General features: G+C 39.7%; 1 protein-coding gene across 3 annotated transcripts; it reads left to right on the plus strand.

Annotated features, from left to right (window-relative positions):
• Window positions 1-201: 201 nt before the first annotated feature.
• Window positions 202-6249, plus strand: Cfap68 (cilia and flagella associated protein 68). Of its 3 annotated transcripts, XM_021237905.2 has the most exons (5): window positions 202-388; window positions 2636-2860; window positions 3359-3425; window positions 5605-5784; window positions 5937-6249. In XM_021237905.2, the coding sequence occupies exons 1-5, from the start codon at window positions 347-349 to the stop codon at window positions 6095-6097; spliced, it is 675 nt and encodes a 224-aa protein (XP_021093564.1). In that variant the 5' UTR covers window positions 202-346; the 3' UTR covers window positions 6098-6249. The 3 variants fall into 3 exon arrangements, with proteins under 3 accessions (XP_021093564.1, XP_004856609.1, XP_087068331.1); XM_004856552.4 differs by lacking the exon at window positions 5605-5784; XM_087212205.1 differs by lacking the exons at window positions 202-388; window positions 5605-5784 and adding an exon at window positions 1614-1877 and having other exon boundaries at window positions 2628-2860.
• Window positions 6250-17382: the final 11133 nt, after the last annotated feature.

Raw genomic sequence — 17382 nt, forward strand, 5'->3', positions numbered from 1 at the left:
TCTTCACCAGTCGATGGTTGATGACAAGTTGCGTGCCCTGAATTTTATTGACAAACCTGTGCAGCAATTCCCAATAACCATGAGTGCAAAAGCGAGATACCCAGGGCCCGTGTCCTCTCACCTTCCTGCCCCCGGAAAGATCAAACTCCCTTGTAGTTCAAAGACGGCTCTGAGCGACATCGTCACACCTGAATGAGGTCACAAGCAGCAGTCGCCAGCGCAGGCGGGGCTGAGGCGAGCTCCGGGCTAAAGGAGCGGGGCAGAACTGAAGGCAAAAAGAGATTGGATTGTGTCTGGCATGTTCCTGATGCTGAGGATTTTTTAAACTGCTCTGATCAAGTCTGAAATGGCTGCCTCTGAGTGTCTCTGCTGCTCAGAATTTCTCCAGGTGCTTCTATCTCCTACCTTCTACTCATTCGAGAAATATCATCGAATGCTTATTGCTATGCTACTGTGAGGCCAATTAGATATGTGGATGTGCAAGATATAACCTGTCTACAGTCTGGTGGAGAATGCACAGAAGAGGCAACTCTGATATAGTGGGACACATAACTATAGGTGGAGTAAGACAGGGTGCTATCGAACGAAGCACATAGAAGGGGAACATTACCGGGGTTTGGGGAAAAGTGTAAAGATTTCCTGAGGTGAAGTAGCGTTGAAAGCTAATGGAGAAAGGGGGCAACTATCCCTTACCAGGTTTAAAAGGAATGAAGAGGCAGAAAGAATAATGTGTCCAAAAGCATGTTTAAAAAACAGAGTAGTTTCTGGGTATGGTGGTCCAAATCTGTAATCCCAGCATTCTAGGAGGTTGAGGAAGGAAGATTGCAAGTTGAAACCCAGCTTGGACAAATTAACAAGATCCTGTCTCAAAATTAAAAGTTAAAAATGACTTGTGATGTGCAAAGGTCCTGGGTTTAATCCCCAGTACCAGACAAAAACATGGAGTGGTGGAATTTGGTTGAATCACAGTTGGGAGGAGATTGGGCAATGGAGAGTTAAGTACAGGCCAGGTCATATGGAAATAGTAAGCTATTTTTACAGCCTTAACCATATTCTGAAAACAAAGCCACTGAATTTAAATATGATGACACAGCAAGACTTAAATTTTTGGGGACCGGGAATTTAGCTCGGTGGTTCCGTCGCCTGCCTCGCAAGCACAAGATCCCAAGTTCGATCCCCAGTACCAAAAAACAAAAAATAAATTTTTTCAAATTCTGCTTTCCTATGGGGAAAGGATCAGAGAGGAACAAGGTTAGTAACAAGGAAAATAGATAGGAGGTAACTGCAATAATGCAAATAAAAATTGACAGTGATCTGACTTGGAACTTGGCATTTAAGATGGGGAGTAGTATTTAAAAATCAAGACTTAAAGTGATTGGATGAAAGCTGAAAGAGAATTCAGAGTCAAAGATAAGCCTCAAGCTTCTAACTTGGACAGTTGAATGGATGGTGATTCTGTCATTCCAACCCTAAGGACAGAATCATGTAGGTCTCCAGTGTGAACAATAAGCCTACTGAACTTTGTGGGACCAGCTACTCTAGTCATCATGCTTTTTGGTGACATCAGTGAATGCGTCTGTCTTCACAAAGGCATATGGTGTGAGGCAGTTACCTGAGATGCCATCCTTTAGTGCTATATTATTGGCTTTGCCTCTGCCTGTGAAAAGGCAAGTGGGTGGTTGGTTCCCAGATCATGGCCACTTGACCCTGGTGACCTGAGTGATCTACATACTTTTCTTTACTTGGATATCTGGCAAGACCATGTTTGGTGACCTCTTCAATAAATATGGAACAACTACATATGGACTTCTTTCAATTTCTTCTGAACTCTTCAGGCAAGTCGGCCTACTCAGCATCAAATTATTGTTCTTCACGGGAGGTATCACCTTGCTCCTAAGCCAGAAAATGAGACTTATTTTGGGGAGCCCCCCCAAAAAACTTGGACTTTTGATTCCTTATCCAAAAAATGAAATTGATATTGATCATCTGGTATAAGCAAAACACTATTGATTGGGAGGGCAGGCAGAAGGCAGAGTGCAATAATAAAACACAGATCATGTCTTCAAGGAACATAACAGTTCAGTAGAAGAGATATGACACATGATGCACTCTAATGTACAGTAGAAAGATATAAATATGGTGAAATGAGGAGATAAAGTTCTGCACAAGATGAAAGAGAGAGGTAAACCAGGGAAGGTATTATTTGAGCTGGGACTGCAAGGAAGGAAATTATCACTTATTGATCATTTATAGTATTATCTACTTGTTCAACTCTTCTTATTCTCTTTGTTTGTAATAATACCCTTAGTCCTTCAACTCCTACTCTTCAAAGTTAATTAAACATTTAGCTAGTTCTCCATATAGGGTACTAAAGGTTTTTCTGTATTTTCAGTGTTAGGGAGGGCATTTATATAGTCATCCTCTACTACTGGTTGAAAGGATAGGTCAGTGGGTCCGTGGACCTAGAAAGGAGGAAACAAAACCACATAAGTTAAATCTGGAGGAAAACATAGAGCATAAGTAAGAATGTACTCGTGTTATACTTCCCATATAAAGCAGAGGGTAGAAAGGGAAACTTTTTCTGCTCTTGGTTTGTGCAATAAGCTTTTTTATTCCTGTCTTTTTCCAAAAACAGAACCTTATCCATTTCCTCACATACCCACACCGTGAAAGGCTCATTAATGCAGATGGCCATGGTAAAGTGTGGACAGATTGGAATGATGCCTCCAAGTTTTTCCAGTATGGATGGAGATGTACCACTAATGAAAATTCCTATTGTAACCGAACTCTAATGGGCAACTGGAACCAGGAAAGATATGACCTAAGGAATATTGTGCAGCCCAAACCCCTGCCTTCACAGGTAGTCTGATTTTTTCTTCTTTTGTTTCCTCCTGTTTGAACAAATGCCAGTGAAGGAATCTAGGAACTTCTTAGTCTTCTGTTCAGTAATGTGATTAGGGGAGGGGAGCATTCTTCAACTGGACCATCTATCCCACTTTATTATCAAATTGAATATTAAATGTAAGGTATCAAAAGGATAGGTAAATACTCTTTTTCTTGCTTCTGTTTTGACTTCATTTATTAATCTACAGGAAGATATAATGTCTTCTGACTTGATCTAGCTTTTCCTTTGGTCCTTGCCTACCTGGACTTGTCATGAATCTGAGTCTTGCCCTTAAAACTCTCCTAAGCCAACAAATATACAAAAAATATGAAAGTAGAATACTGGCTAACAACATACAGACATCTAGTCTATTTGAAACATGACAGAGCCCATTAAATTTCATGTAGTATGTCTTTTATTTCCTGATATTAGATGTAGACTCTAGATTCTTAATCTGGTGATTTTTCTTTCCAGTTTCAACACTGCTTTGAAACAACATATGATACAAGCTACAACAGCAAAATGCCACTTTCAACCCATAGTAGGTGGACTAGTCTTTTTAATTGCTACATTCTCAGAATCTAACTGACTGTTTGGCAGATTGAAGGAACTCAAATAAAAGTAAACTGAATGATCCAGGCATGACTACACATGCCTGTAATCCCAGCACTCTGGAGGCTGAGGCCAGAGGATTGCCGCAACATCAAGGTCATCCTGGGCTACATAGTGAGTTTAAGGCCATCCTGGAATGCCGCAGACCAGCTGCAGTCGATGCAGGGTAGGAAGGGGAGAGGTCTCGGGCTGGCGAGTGAGAAAAGAACCTTCGCAAGCAATGTGCAGGTTCCCTCCTAAGGTTTCTAGCAAAGTCATAGTATAGGGAGAAGAAGCTCCATAAGAATGTACAGCAGCTTTAGTTTCTTTTAGCAGTTTAAAAGGTAAAGGTTCCCATACCGGCTCATAGTCCCAGTCTGCGTCAAAGATGACAGGAAAACAGGAGAAAGTGGCATCGCCTGCCGCAGCAGCTTCACAAACAGCTCCTGCAAAGCCGACCTGATTTGGTGGTGGAGGAAAATGTTGCCAGCGAGCCTTACCTTTAGATTTTTTAGGGCTGCACAAAGCTGTGGGCTGCAAAGGTGGCCAATCAGGATCGTGATATCGAGCTGCTTGTTCCTCTAAATCCTTCTCCTTAGAAGGAGACAAAAGCTCATCTGAATCATTTTCATTTTCTATTACACCATAAATGGAAGGAGATTTTTTAGTCTTTAACAATGGAGTTTCCTCTGTGGGTGCTGAAGGGAAAGTATCTGAGGGACAAGAATTAATCATGGAAGAGCCCATAGACTGATTAATCACAGACCAATAAGAGAAGGCATTAACAGGAGTTTTTTCTGGCCCATATTCAGTATAATATTTCTGTATGTCTTTTCCCACACGTCCCCAAGTATCCGCGTCCAAAGTTCCTGCATCTGGGAACCAAGGACAACATTCCTGAATAAAGTCCAGGAAGGCTGATAAATCTTTGGTAGCAACCTTGATCTTATGAGATTGCAAACAGTGTTGTAAAATATCAACAAAGAGTCCTCTTTCTTTAGACCCCTTGTGGCCCATTATCTTCTCTATAAGTTCTGACTATTCACCCCTCTCTAATGCCTACTCTTTTTCTCTGAGTGCGGGGCCTGCAGTGCCCTATGGGGTGAAGGCCGCCCAAGACCGAACTATAATTGATTACCCCCCTTACCTGCCCCGCGTTGGGCACCACCTGCCGCAGACCAGCTGCAGTCGATGCAGGGTAGGAAGGGGAGAGGTCTCGGGCCGGTGAGTGAGAAAAGAACCTTCGCAAGCAATGTGCAGGTTCCCTCTGAGAAGTCTCAGGGTCTGATTTATTTTTGTATCTTTGAGCAATGGCTAGGAGGCATTGAGCGGAACATATTTACATTTTAGGTTGCCTTAGCAATTTCTATAAAAATAAAGGTTATTTTTTGCTAAACAAAGTATATTTTTCCTAAGCTGATTCATTTCATTGAACATCATGAATACATTTTAAAAATTACAATTGTTCCCTTATTTACCCACACCTAAGCAGAACAGAAGGTAACTTAATCAAAATCTCTATATCAGCGGGAGTACAAGCAAGATTTAGTTAATTAAATGTCAAACTTGTGGTCATCAGCTGGCCCTTGAGAAACTGCACAATGGTTAATATAGTTTGCTATTAGCTCTCTATTTTTTCTATACCTCTATTCATCTTGCTTAAATGTTATTTGCGTTCATGGTCCATGAGCAGGAGATGTTTACAGTACTTTGAGAAAAACTGAGTAACTTGCCTCCTTAGTGTATTTATCTGTCTTAACTTTCTTTCTGTTTCCCATTTCCCACTGTGTCTTACATCTAAAATCTGTCCTTTCAATCTCTTTATAAGACCCCTTTAGTAAAAAGAAAGTCATCAATAGAAAAAAAGAGTTATAGTAGCAGGAAAACAGAGGGAGTTTTAGGAGAGGTTTCTTTAGAAGTGGGTATGGCAATAGAACTGAGAGAAACAGGAATTTGGGACTTGTGAGCCAGATCAGATTTCAATACAACATTGCCAATTTGCCTCATGGAGAATATGTTGTTAGTCACAAACACAATGATTCCTGTGACCAGAGTAACAATTGTAAACATTAGGGCAAGAAAAAATAAAACATGAGGGTACGATGTGTTCCACCTTCCTTTTCCCTCAGCTGGAACTTTGTCAAGCAGCATTGGAGGTCGGTCGGGCTTCGCCACTGGAATATGCAGCAAGGCCCTATCTCAAACAAATAAACAAACAGGGGCTGGGGATTTAGCTCAGTGGTGCCTCTGCCTGCCTTGCAAGCACAAGATCCTGAGTTCAATCCCTGGTACCAAAACAAACACAACAAGTGAGTAAACTGAATAAATTAATAAGTGATTAAATGAACAGTTTTTCTCTTTTCTCAATTTTGATGGGCCTCACTGTCCCCTCAAATAAGAGCAAAATCAGTTACTAACACTCTTCTTGTTGATTGTTTCCATTTGTCTTTCCTTCCCTCAGGATTTAAGCGAGAGCCTCATTGGTTTCCAGGACATCAGCCTGAACTGGATCCTCCTCGATACAAATGCACAGAAAAATCAACTTATATGAAGAGCTATTCAAAGCCTCAAATTAGGCATCACTTTGGCTGTGTATGGGCTGCTAGTACTGATCAATCTTAGGATCCAGGATAAGAAGCTTCACTTTCCAGAGTAGAATGTAAAAGACAGCACATTCTAAGCACAGCTAAAAATTTAGCTCTCTGTAACACACTTTCACCTTCTGAACAAATAATGCATGAGGCATAAAAAAAACTTTTTTGTTTTAACCAGGATTTTAAATGCCAAATTTGAGTTAATTCTATCTATTCTTAGTTCAATATTAGAGTTGTTATAGAGGTATTTAAAATAACTATTTCTGTCAAATCTATAACTACTCTGAAGTTGGGCATGGTGGTGCATGCCTATAATCCCAGTACTTGGGAGAAGGTATGAGGAGTAATTGTTTAAGAGGTACAGAATTTTAGTTTGGGATGATGAACTAGTTCTGGAACTGGATATTGGTGACAGTTGCATAATGTTGTGAATAAAGTTAGTGTCACTAAATCAAACATGTAAAATAGTTGAAATGCTAAATTTTATGTTACTATGTATTTAATTTCAAAGTGTTCTGGATATGTAGGAATAAAATGAGATACATAACATATAAACTTCATGTATACCTATAAAGCTATTATTCATATTGCAAGAATACACATATGTATCCATTTTTTTTAGACAATAGTATTGCATCGCATATACAGTGTATGCTTAAAATTCTTCAATCTGATGATGCACACTTGGGTTTTCAACTTTTGGCTTTTGTGAATAATACTGTTATGAACATTTACATACAAGTATCTGTTTGAGTCCTTGCTTTCAATTTTTTAAAGCATATACTCCGAAGTAAAATTGCTTGACCATATAACAATTCTATTTTTAACTGTAGAAACACCAAATTTTTCCATAGCTTGTATCCCATTTTATATTCCCACCAGCTCCAATTTCTCTACAACTTCACCAACATTTATTATTTTCTGTTTTTGGTTTTGCTTTTGGCCTATAACAGTCATCTTAAGTGTGAAGTTTCTATTTGCATTTTTCTAATGACTACTGAGTGATCTTGAACATCTTTTCATGTGTTTATTAGCTATTTGTATAACTTCTTTGGAGAAATATTTATTCAAGTCCTTTGCCCATTTGTGAATTGGGTTATTTGTTGTTGAATTGTGGGAAGTCTTAATATATCTTTACATATTTTGAATATTAATCCCTAATCAGATATATGATTTGCAAATATTTTCTCCCATTCTACAGATTGTCATTTTACTCTCTACATACTACCCACTGATTCACAAAAGTTCTTAATTTTATCTTTTTTTTTTTTTGGTACTGAGGATCAAACTCAAGTCCTTGCGCTTGCAAGGCAGGCAGCAGAACCACTGAGCTAAATCCCCAGCCCAAAAGTTCTTAATTTTAATGAAGTCAAATTTACCTATTCTTTACTTTTGTTGTCTTGTGTCTTCTGAGTTGCATCTATAAAAGCATTGCCAAATCCCATGAGGTGAAATTTTCTCCCTATAGTCTCTTCTAAGAAGTTTATAGTTTAAGCTCTTATGAGTAGGTCTTTAGTCCTTTGGGAATTAATTTTTCTTTATGGTATAAGATAAGGGTCCAGTTTCTTTCTTTTGCATATGAATATCCAGTTTCACCAACATTATTTGTTGAAAAGATTGTTTCCCCCCAATGAATGGTCTTGGTACCTTGTTGGAAATCATTTGTTTGTATATGCTAAGAGTTATTTCTGTGGTTGCTAGTCCATTCCATTAAACTGCATGTCTGTATTTATGCCAATATATTTTGATTACTGTAGTTTTAAGTTTTGAAATCACAAAAATCTATCTTCAATCTTTGTTCTTTTTCAATATTGTTTTAGCTCTTTGGGGTCCCTTGAGATTCCAAATGAATTTTAGAATTTTTCAAATTTCTGCAAAAAAATCATTGAAATTTTGATAGAAGTTGCATTGCATCAGTAGATCACTATGGCTAGGAATGCAACTTAACATATATATAATATTTTTTTTCTTGGTACTGGGGATCAAACTTGGGACCTTACACTTAACAGTATTGTCTTTTAATCTGTGAACATAGGTGTCTTTCCATTTACTTATGTCTTTTTAATTTCAGCAGTGTTTTATAGTTTTCAAAGTACAAATCTTTTGCTTCACTAAGTTTTTTCCTAACTAGTTTGCTTACTTTATTCCTTTTGATGCTATTATAAATGAAAAATTTGGGCCGAGGATTTAGTTCAGTGGTTCTGCTGCCTGCCTCACAACCACAAGGTCCTGAGTTCAATCCCTGGTACCAATATATATATAAAAAAGATACATAATAAATGAGAAAATTTTCTCCCTCTCCACGCTCCCCTCTCCTTCCTCACCTCTCACTCCCTTTCTGCTTCTTTAGTTTTCTTCTGTTGGCATTGATCTGAACCTTTAGTGCTGTATTAAATATTCGGTGATAATAGGCATCCTTGTCTTCCCCAAGATATTAAAAGGAGTGTATTTCAATTTCTTTGGTAACTATAATATTTGTGCTAGGTGTTTGTTACATTATAGTCACCAATTTAAGGAAATTACTGTTTTGTTTTTGGATAGCATCTTACTATGATGCTCAGACAGGCCTTGAACTCACGTACCTGACCTCAGCCTCAGCCTCCTGAGTAGCTGGAAATATAGCAGTGTGCCATTTTGCCTTCCTAGGAAATTCCTTTTATTCCTAGTTTACTAAAACTCCTTAACAGGGGTTTCCCCCTATAAATAGGGGTGCTGGACATCAGTTGGAAAGTCATAAGATTTATCTTTTATTCTATTGATATAATAAATTACAATGACTTTCCAATATTGTACAATCCTTGCAATTCCAGGGTATTTTATTATGAATAGCTAAAGCTATGGGGTAACAGTTATTTCTACCCTATCTGCACTTCTTTTGACCTTTTTTTGATGCTGAGACATCAGCAGTCTAATTATAATTCACTTGTAATGTCTTTTTGGCCCTCATGTAAGATTTTTCCCTTTATCCTTATTATTCTGAATTTTCATGGTCATATGCATATTTAGTCATATTTATCTTGCCCAATGTCTAAGGACTCATATCCTCAGTTCTGGAAAAATCTCTTCAAATAATATTTTATCGTTTCCTCCATTAACTCCTACAAAACACCTATTGGATACATATTTGTCTCATTCTCTCATGCATCTTAACCGTTCTATGTTTTTAACATCTTTTACCCCAGTTTTAAGTATTCTCAGTAGATTTCTCAGCTGCCTTTCAATATTATCTCTGTCCCTTGTAACATTTATAGCCTTGATTTATAGATAATGTATCTAAATTATTTTTATGCATGTTTTAAAATTTCTGTTATCAATTTCTGATAACAATTTCTGATATTTCTTGCTCTTTTAAAATTCTGTTATTCCTTCATTTTTTTGTTGATTTTATTGTTGCCTATCTTTCTTAGTATCAGATTTCTTTATATGTTTTCAAATTTCAGTTCTTTTTTTACTGTGGATCAAACTCGGGTCCTTGAGCTTGCAAGGCAGGCAGCAGAACCACTGAGCTAAATCCTCAGCCCTCAAATTTCATTTCTTAATAAAAGGTCTTTGGTTCACTTTTTTCTCCACCCCTGTGCTCACTGTTCTCTACTCCTCAGTGATTTTTCGGGTGCCTCCATTATACTTCTTCTTACACCCCTACCCTAGTTCTAAAAGAGCTTTTATTAAAAATACAAATAAAGGGCTGAGGATTTATCTCAGTGGTGCCGCCTGCCTCACAAGTGCAAGGCCTGGAGTTTGATCTCCAGTACCAAAAAAAAAAGAGTTTTTATAATGATGAGAGGATCTACTGTCCTATTGTCATACTACATGCTAATTTTGTAGGGGGAATAGATGTAATTCCCAAACCTATGAGATATCTGAAACTCGAGTTGGTGTTCTCTAAAATCGAAGAATGAATTCTAGGAACAGGAGTTAAGAGTAGAAAAATTTATTGAGAGAAAAGTAGCTTCTGTTTAACAGGGACAGAAGGGGGACCAGAAAGTGGGTTGCCTACTCACCTAACTTCTCAAAGGTGTTTTATGGGATGAAGACATGAGGTGAGGCGGGTTCCAGGTGGGACAAAATTATAGTCAACTAGTAAGATTGCAAGTACAGTTGCTTAGGTAATACTGATCCAAGGAGAAATCACAAGGTGGACAAAACTATGAACAACCAAAAAGATTAAGATTAAGTACAGTCTCTTAAATGAGGATCCAATGGGGAAATAAGTCATGTAGCAAGCACACAAGGAATGAGTAAGGATATTTGGTGGCAAGGTGTGGGTCAGGGATCTTTGGTGGAAGATCTTGGTCCCCCACCCAGGTGATTGATACCTATTTAGAAAATCAGTCACTGCTATTCATACTATGTGGGTGCGGTAGTTTTCTCTCCTTTTACAATGCTGGCTTTCAATGAATGTGATTGGATTGTCCTCTATGTTAGCTCCCTGTGGGCCAGCCCTGTGTAACTACCTACTAGGTATCTAATTAACTTACCTATCTATAATACTAACACTGAGTTAGTTACAGAACACCATCTATTGGTTTTTGTTTTGTTTTTGGGGGTTTTTTTTTTTTTGGTATTGGGGATTGAACTTGGGTCCTTGCACTTGGGTCCTTGCGCTTTCGAGCCAGGCGGCAGCGGAACCACTGAGCTAAATCCCCAGCCCCAGAACACCATCTATTGATTCCCATTTGTGAGGCTATGTCTTGGTCTTCCTCCTTCACTAAACCCCGAGTTTCTATTCAACTGTCATCCCAGAAGGCAGATAGATAGGATTTTTCTGGCTTTCTTTCACGTGTGGGAAAACTCTTCTGTCAGGTAGAAGGGCCGAAAACCAAGACCAGACCAGGCCACAACAAGCCTTTATTAGGGGAATAGATCTGCCAGGGATGTCTCTGAACAAAGGAGAGACAAAAGCATTGTGGCTGGGGCAGGGAGAGTCTTTTATAGAGACTGGGGTGGGGTTTGTAGGGGCTGAGGTGGGGTTGAGTGAGGCAGTGACTAGGGAATGGAGGAGCCGGTGATGTCACTAGGTGGTAGGAGGTGAGCGAGTGTTAGGTTACTTTGTAGGCGGGAACAGGGGCATGCTGGGAAGAAGGCTTTATTCTTTGGTGGGAGCAACCATCTTGGCATGACATCACACAGGGGAGGAGGCAAGGCATGATAGGAAGAGGGCAGCTACTATACATAATAGCTGCTGAGGTAGTGGGAGACCTATCATCTTCCATAGCAACTGGCTTGAACAATGAGTCAATGCCTTCTTCCATCTTGGTTTGAGCATTTTTTAGTCCCTTGACTCTGTAGGAGTCAAATTCATCTGCTGCTACTGGCTATTTCTAGGGTTAAGAGTCCAATATACCCATTCTCCTGAATTTTATTTAAATATTTTGTCATTTATTTTGTCTATGTCATTTATCTTTTCTGCCTAAAAAATTCTACCTTTGATCTTTGTTTAAAATAGAGTCAGTGTATTAAATATGAACTTGCTACTATATCTTGCCAAGAAGTCTGTTCCTCATTTACTTTTTGACCCACCACTTTCCAGAAAGTATGAAAGTGAAGTTTTGCCAAATGTAATGAACATTTCTGCTCATATGCTATTTAACTTTTATATTCTGTATTTGATAACCCACTTGACCATCTACCTCTTCTTCAACTGCATTTCCTTGGTGTCAGGAGTAATTCCACATTATTTGGGGGAAAAATTATTTCACAATTAAATCATGATCAGGACCTTGTTTTCCTGCCTGCAGGCCAGCTATGGCACGTGAAACGTAATTCCATTTTGGCCTCCAGTCACAGGTAAAACTTCAACCGGTCTGGTGATGCTATGATGCTCCAGGGCAAGATTAGACCAGCTGAAGACATCCTGGGAGGAACAAAAATCTCCAAAAAAAAAAAAAAAAACTTCATCTGAATAGTTCCTCATTATTCTAGGATTTTCACCGCTGCTGCCCCTTGAGTCACCTTTTCCATTTGTTACTCTTGCAATGAATGTACTGACCTCTGTCCTGAGTCATGTTACTTTTGTTTCTTCTGATGTACTAAATAAAGGTGTGGCAAGCTCTTGGGCTTTCCTCTTTGCTGACCAGAGCAGCACTGATCAGGCCCAAAGCCCAAAGCTTCTTCTCTAAGTCTCATTTCTCTATCTTTTCTGTCTAATAAATTAATTCGCCTTGTGCTGTCATGGCTCCCAGAAGACTAGGACTTGCTACAGAGGTTCTGCTAACGTCTCCTTTCCCTGTTCCACATCCTCGCTTCTATGACATTGTGTCAAATTTTTCTTCCAATTCTGATCATTTCTAAATCTCTTTTATAAGTTTATCTTTCTCTGCTAATCCTTTACATTTCCAATAATTTTGTTGTTTGCCATTGCTGAAAAAAAATGTGCTGAGGGCCGGGGATTTAGCTCAGTGGTGCTGCCGCCTGCCTCAAAAGCACAAGGTCCCTGCCTCAAAAGCACAAGGTCCCGAGTTAGATCGGTACCAAAACAAACAAATAAACAAGAAAGAAAATGTGCTGAAACAGGAACACCCAAGGCAAGGCTTTGTTGGGGAAGGAGCTGCCTGGGCCGCCTCAAACAAGGGCGAGAGGGCGACACTAACTGGGGTGAAGTTTATATGGGGGGGGTGTGCAGTGGGGAGAATATCGTGAGAGTTGAGCAATGGGAGGCTGGTGACTGGAAGGCTGGGTGACTGGAAGGGGAGGATCACGTGAGTAGCAGGGTGGAGCAACAAGTTACGTTTTGCTTCTCCAGAGGGGGTAGGTTACACTCCCCCTCCCCCAAGTGGCTCATTTCCGTAATCGGAAACCATTTTAGGTTTTTGCTAACCCTGCTTGATACTATTTCCTCTTATATCTTTAATTCCTGCTAATGTGCTTCAGAATTCCTTTTTTTGGGGGGGGGGTACCAGGGATCAAACTCTGGACCTTGTGCTTGAGAGGCTGGTGGCGGAACCACTGAGCTAAATCCCCAGCCCTTCCAATTCTTAATATATACTTCCATCTCAAATGTGTCTCCAAAGCACAATTTAAATATCCAAGTACTTATTGAATGTCTGTTTGAATTTCCCAAAACCCCACAATCTCAACATAATCTAAATTACATTTATAATCTGTGTCTAGTACCTTGGTGAATTTCATAGTTCTTTTTATGCATCTTGACCATTCTTTCTCTCTCTCTCTTTTTTTTTTTTTTTTTTTTTTTTTTTTTTTTTTGTGGTACCAGGGATTGAACTCGGGACCTTGGGCTTGCGAGGCAGGGGAAGGTACCACTGAGCTAAATCCCCAGCCCCTCTTTCTCATTTTTTAATGTTACATACAGTATTATATAATAATTCAGAGAGCTGTCAAAAACAGAAATTATGGAATTCCTTTAGCTTCCCTTTTCTCACCCTTCTCATACAAATAGATACCATGTCCTGCAAATTTTATTTCCATATTATCTCGTGATTGTGTCCCCATCTTTTTTTAACATCTCCATTGGCTTTATCATACCCCAGTTTCCCATTATTTCCCACCCAGTCTGCTGCAACATTCTTTTGATCTATGTTTCCCATTTTGCTTCCTTCTGATCAACACTATATTGCTCCTAGTGATATAGGGGGAAGAGATGTAACTCCCAAACCTACTAGATACCCAAAATGCGAGTTCGTGTTCTCTACAATCAAAGAATGAATTCTAGGAACAACAGAGGTTAAGAGTAGGAAAATTTATTGAGAGAAAGATAGCTTCTAAGAGAGACAGAAGCGGGAACCAGTTGGCTTGCCTGCTCACCCAACTTCTCAAAGATGTTTTATGGGACAAATCCATGTGATAAGACAGGTTCAGGGTGGGACAAAACTATAGTCAACTAGTGAGATTACAAGTACAGTCGCTTAGGTAATACTGATCCAATGAGAAATCACAAGATGGACAAAACTATGAACAACCAATAAAATTATCACAAGTATTGTTGCTTAGGCAATATTGATTAAATGGGGATCCAAATAAGTTGTCATGTAGCAAGCGTACAAAGAATGAGCAAGGATTTTTGGTGGTAAAGGCTGGGTCAAGGAATTTTGTTTTGTTTTTTGATACCGGGGATGGAACTTGGGTCCTTGTGCTTTCGAGGCAGGTGGCAGAACCACTGGGGTAAATCCCCGACTCAGATTTTTTTTTTTTTTAAGGAAAAAAAGCACCCGCATTTTATTAGTATTCACAGGCACCGGGGCTCAGAGAACAGGCTGGCTAGAACCTGGGACCGAACAGAAGTGGGGTTACTGCAGATGTGGCTGGTTGGGTCTTGGGGTGGACAAAGTGGAGTAGGAAGAACCTTGCCCCATCCAAGAAGTCTCAGCCTCCTGTCTCTTCTGCTATTGTGGCATTTTGGGCACAGAAAGTGTGATTTTATCAGTGTCAATCAAGTCCCACAGATGTGGCTGGTGTCCTCTGATTGCCCATGCTGGCAACTGTCCTCAGTGGGTCTTCTCAGAGGGTTGTCAAGGATCTTTCTTGGAGTTTAGTCTGTGACCCAGGTGATTGAAATCTATTTAGAATATTAATCATTGCTATTTATCCTACATGAGTGTGGTAGTTTCTCTCCTTTTACAATGCTGGCCTTCAGTGAATGTGTCTTCATTGTCCTCCATGTTGGCTCCTTGTGGCTGGCCCTGTCTAACTGCCTACAAGATATCTAATTAAGTTACCTATCTTCAATACTAGTATGAGTTTTAAAATACTAAATTGATCAACCCATTTAATTGGTTAAATTCCTTTATTCACTTCTATAGCCTTCAAAATAAATTCCAAACTCCTTAGCAGAGGTCCTTTCTCTCTTGCCTCATTTTCCAAACCTGAATACCTGAGCACTTCATGCTGTTCCCTCTTGCTAATGATTTCTCTCTTCCCTATGTAGCTTATTAAGTTCTAGGGGCAGGGATTTAGCTCAGTGGTTCCGGCGCCTGGCTCGAAAGCGCAAGGTCCCAAGTTCGATCCCCGGTACCAAAAAAAAAGAGAAAACAAGTTCTAAATACTGTTAAGAATTCAGTCAGAGGGGCTGGGTATTTAGCTCAGTGGTAATGTGCCTGCTTCAAAAGTGCTAGGTCCTGAGTTCAATACCAGTTTGGGGGGTGCAGTCAGAGGGTCTAGGGGTGCAGCTCAGTGCACGAGGCCCTGGGTTCAGTCACTAGGGAAAGGAAAGTAAGAAGAAAGGATTCAGACAAATATCTAATAAGATATAACAAAAAAGATAGAAAAAAACAAGTATTGTGTAGAAATGGAGAAAATGGGTCCCTCATACACTACTAATGGGAATGTGAAGTGATTCAGTTGCTGGGAAAAACAGCAGGTCCTCAGAAAACTTAACACGTAATTACTTATGACCTAGCACCCCCAAAGAATTGTGAACAAGTGTGTTTTAAAAAAAAATTTAAAGGCATTTTCATAGCAGCAATATTCACAATAGCCAGAGGTGAAAACAGCCCAAATGTCCATCAACTGATGAATGGATAAATAAATATGGCATACCTGTGCAATGAAATATTATTTGGCAATAAAAAGGAAAGAAAGGGCGGGGATTGTGGCTCAGTGGTGCTGTGCCTGCCTGGCAAGTGCCCAGCCTGGGCAACTTAGTGACTTAGCCATACCCTGTCTCAAAAAAAAAAAAAATTGAGGGGTGGGGGGAGGGACTGGGGATTTAACTCAGTGGTTCCGGTGCCTGCCTTGCAAGCGCAAGGTCCCAAGTTCGATCCCCAGTACCAAAAAAAAAAAAAATTTTAAGGATGGGGAATGTAGTTCAGTGCAAAGGCTCTAGGTTCAGTCCTCAGTGCCTCAAAAAAGAAAACAGAAAAAAGAAAGAGAAAAAAATTCAGTCAGTGATAGAGATCTCCAGGATCCCTTCCAGAGTAGACTTTCTACCTAAAAGTTCCCATGACAGACATATTCATTCTCTCTCTCTCTCTCTCTCTCTCTCTCTCTCTCTCTCTCTGTCTCTGTTTCTAGGATCATGTCTGTCCTTTAGACTTTCCTCCTATCTCATATGCCATAATTGGATCATAGTCCTTTCAAGACAATCATTACAGAGAAAGGGCATTTCTTTGCTTTATTTGGACTAATCAAGGTAGACCACCCATGGGAGTAGCTTGGGTTCACTTGTAAAGCATTTTGCTGAGAAGAATATGGTAAATGCCTAAGCCAGTGCTGGCAAGACTGAAGAGGTGAACAGCTGTTTCTTTGGTACCCAGTAGTGTCTGCTACACAATCACAAAACAGTTGGCTAGAATGTTAAAAAAAAAAAAAAAGAAGTGACTTCTAGCTAGATCATAGCATTTTAGACTATTGAAGAGCTTTTTTTTTTTTAAAGAAAAACTACTTTAGGCCAGGGATTTAGCTCAGTGGTTCTGATCCCGGGTACCAAAAAAAGTATAGACTTCCAATTTATATTTCAATTTATATTTCCTAGCCCCACAATTTTTGCTATCAAATAGCTATATATATATATATATATATATATACATATACATTTTTTTTCCCCCTAGCCCCACGTCCCTGCATCACGAAAAATTTAGCAACTATTTCTAGGATAGTTCAAAATCATGGTCAGTGTTATGGCTTGTATCTAGATGCCCTCCAAAAGTCTCATGCTGTTCTAGGTGGGGTTTTTCCCAAGGTGGCTGGCTCTAGGGTGTGTGATGCTGGGATCAAGGATGCCATGCTAGGATAAAGGATGTGAGTGCTACCTGCCATTAGGGATAAAACATAAGGGACAGAAAGAGTGCTGCTTTTTTTATACCGAGGATTGAACTCAGGATCTTGCACTTGCCAGGCATGCGCTGCACCCCTGAGCTAAATCCTGGGCCCAAGAGTTCAGCTTTTGTCTCTTGTTGCTTAACGCTTGCTTGCTTTTCCTGTCTTTTGCCTGCCATGAACTGTTTCTCCTCTGCAATACCCCTCGGCCATGACACTGACTTGGAGTCAGCCAACAATGAACTGAAACCTTTACAAACTGAGCTAAATAAACACTCTTTTGAGTGTCAAGAGTTTTGTCTCAGCAACAAGAAGAGTAACTATAACTAAGAGAGCCAGTCTCCAAACTGTAGGCTTTGTTGGAGCAAAGATCTCACTTCGCTTTAAGGTCAATTCTCTTTTTTTTTCAGATCAATTCTTGTAGGGAATAGGGAAAAGGGACATTACTAGTATCTCTTCATTAAGTCTTAGTCTCCTGCGAGCCATGACAGCACAAGGTGAATTAATCAATATATAGACAGAAATGAGAATTAGAAAAGAAGCTGAGCTTTGGCCTGATCAATGCCACTCTGGGCAGCAAAGACCCAAGACCCTGAGCTTGCC

Source organism: Heterocephalus glaber, unplaced genomic scaffold (assembly GCF_053883595.1).
Source record: "Heterocephalus glaber isolate CG9 unplaced genomic scaffold, H.glaber_assembly_v1.0 deba00001429, whole genome shotgun sequence".
Lineage (NCBI taxonomy): Eukaryota > Metazoa > Chordata > Mammalia > Rodentia > Bathyergidae > Heterocephalus > Heterocephalus glaber.

Excerpts from the sequence above, each read along its gene's own strand:
- Cfap68 (XM_021237905.2), top strand. The coding sequence starts at position 347 with ATGGCTGCCTCTGAGTGTCTCTGCTGCTCAGAATTTCTCCAG. Across the intron at positions 389-2,635 it reads GCTGCTCAGAATTTCTCCAG|AACCTTATCCATTTCCTCAC; the intron begins GTGCTTCTATCT and ends TTCCAAAAACAG. Across the intron at positions 3,426-5,604 it reads AATGCCACTTTCAACCCATA|CTGGAACTTTGTCAAGCAGC; the intron begins GTAGGTGGACTA and ends CTTTTCCCTCAG.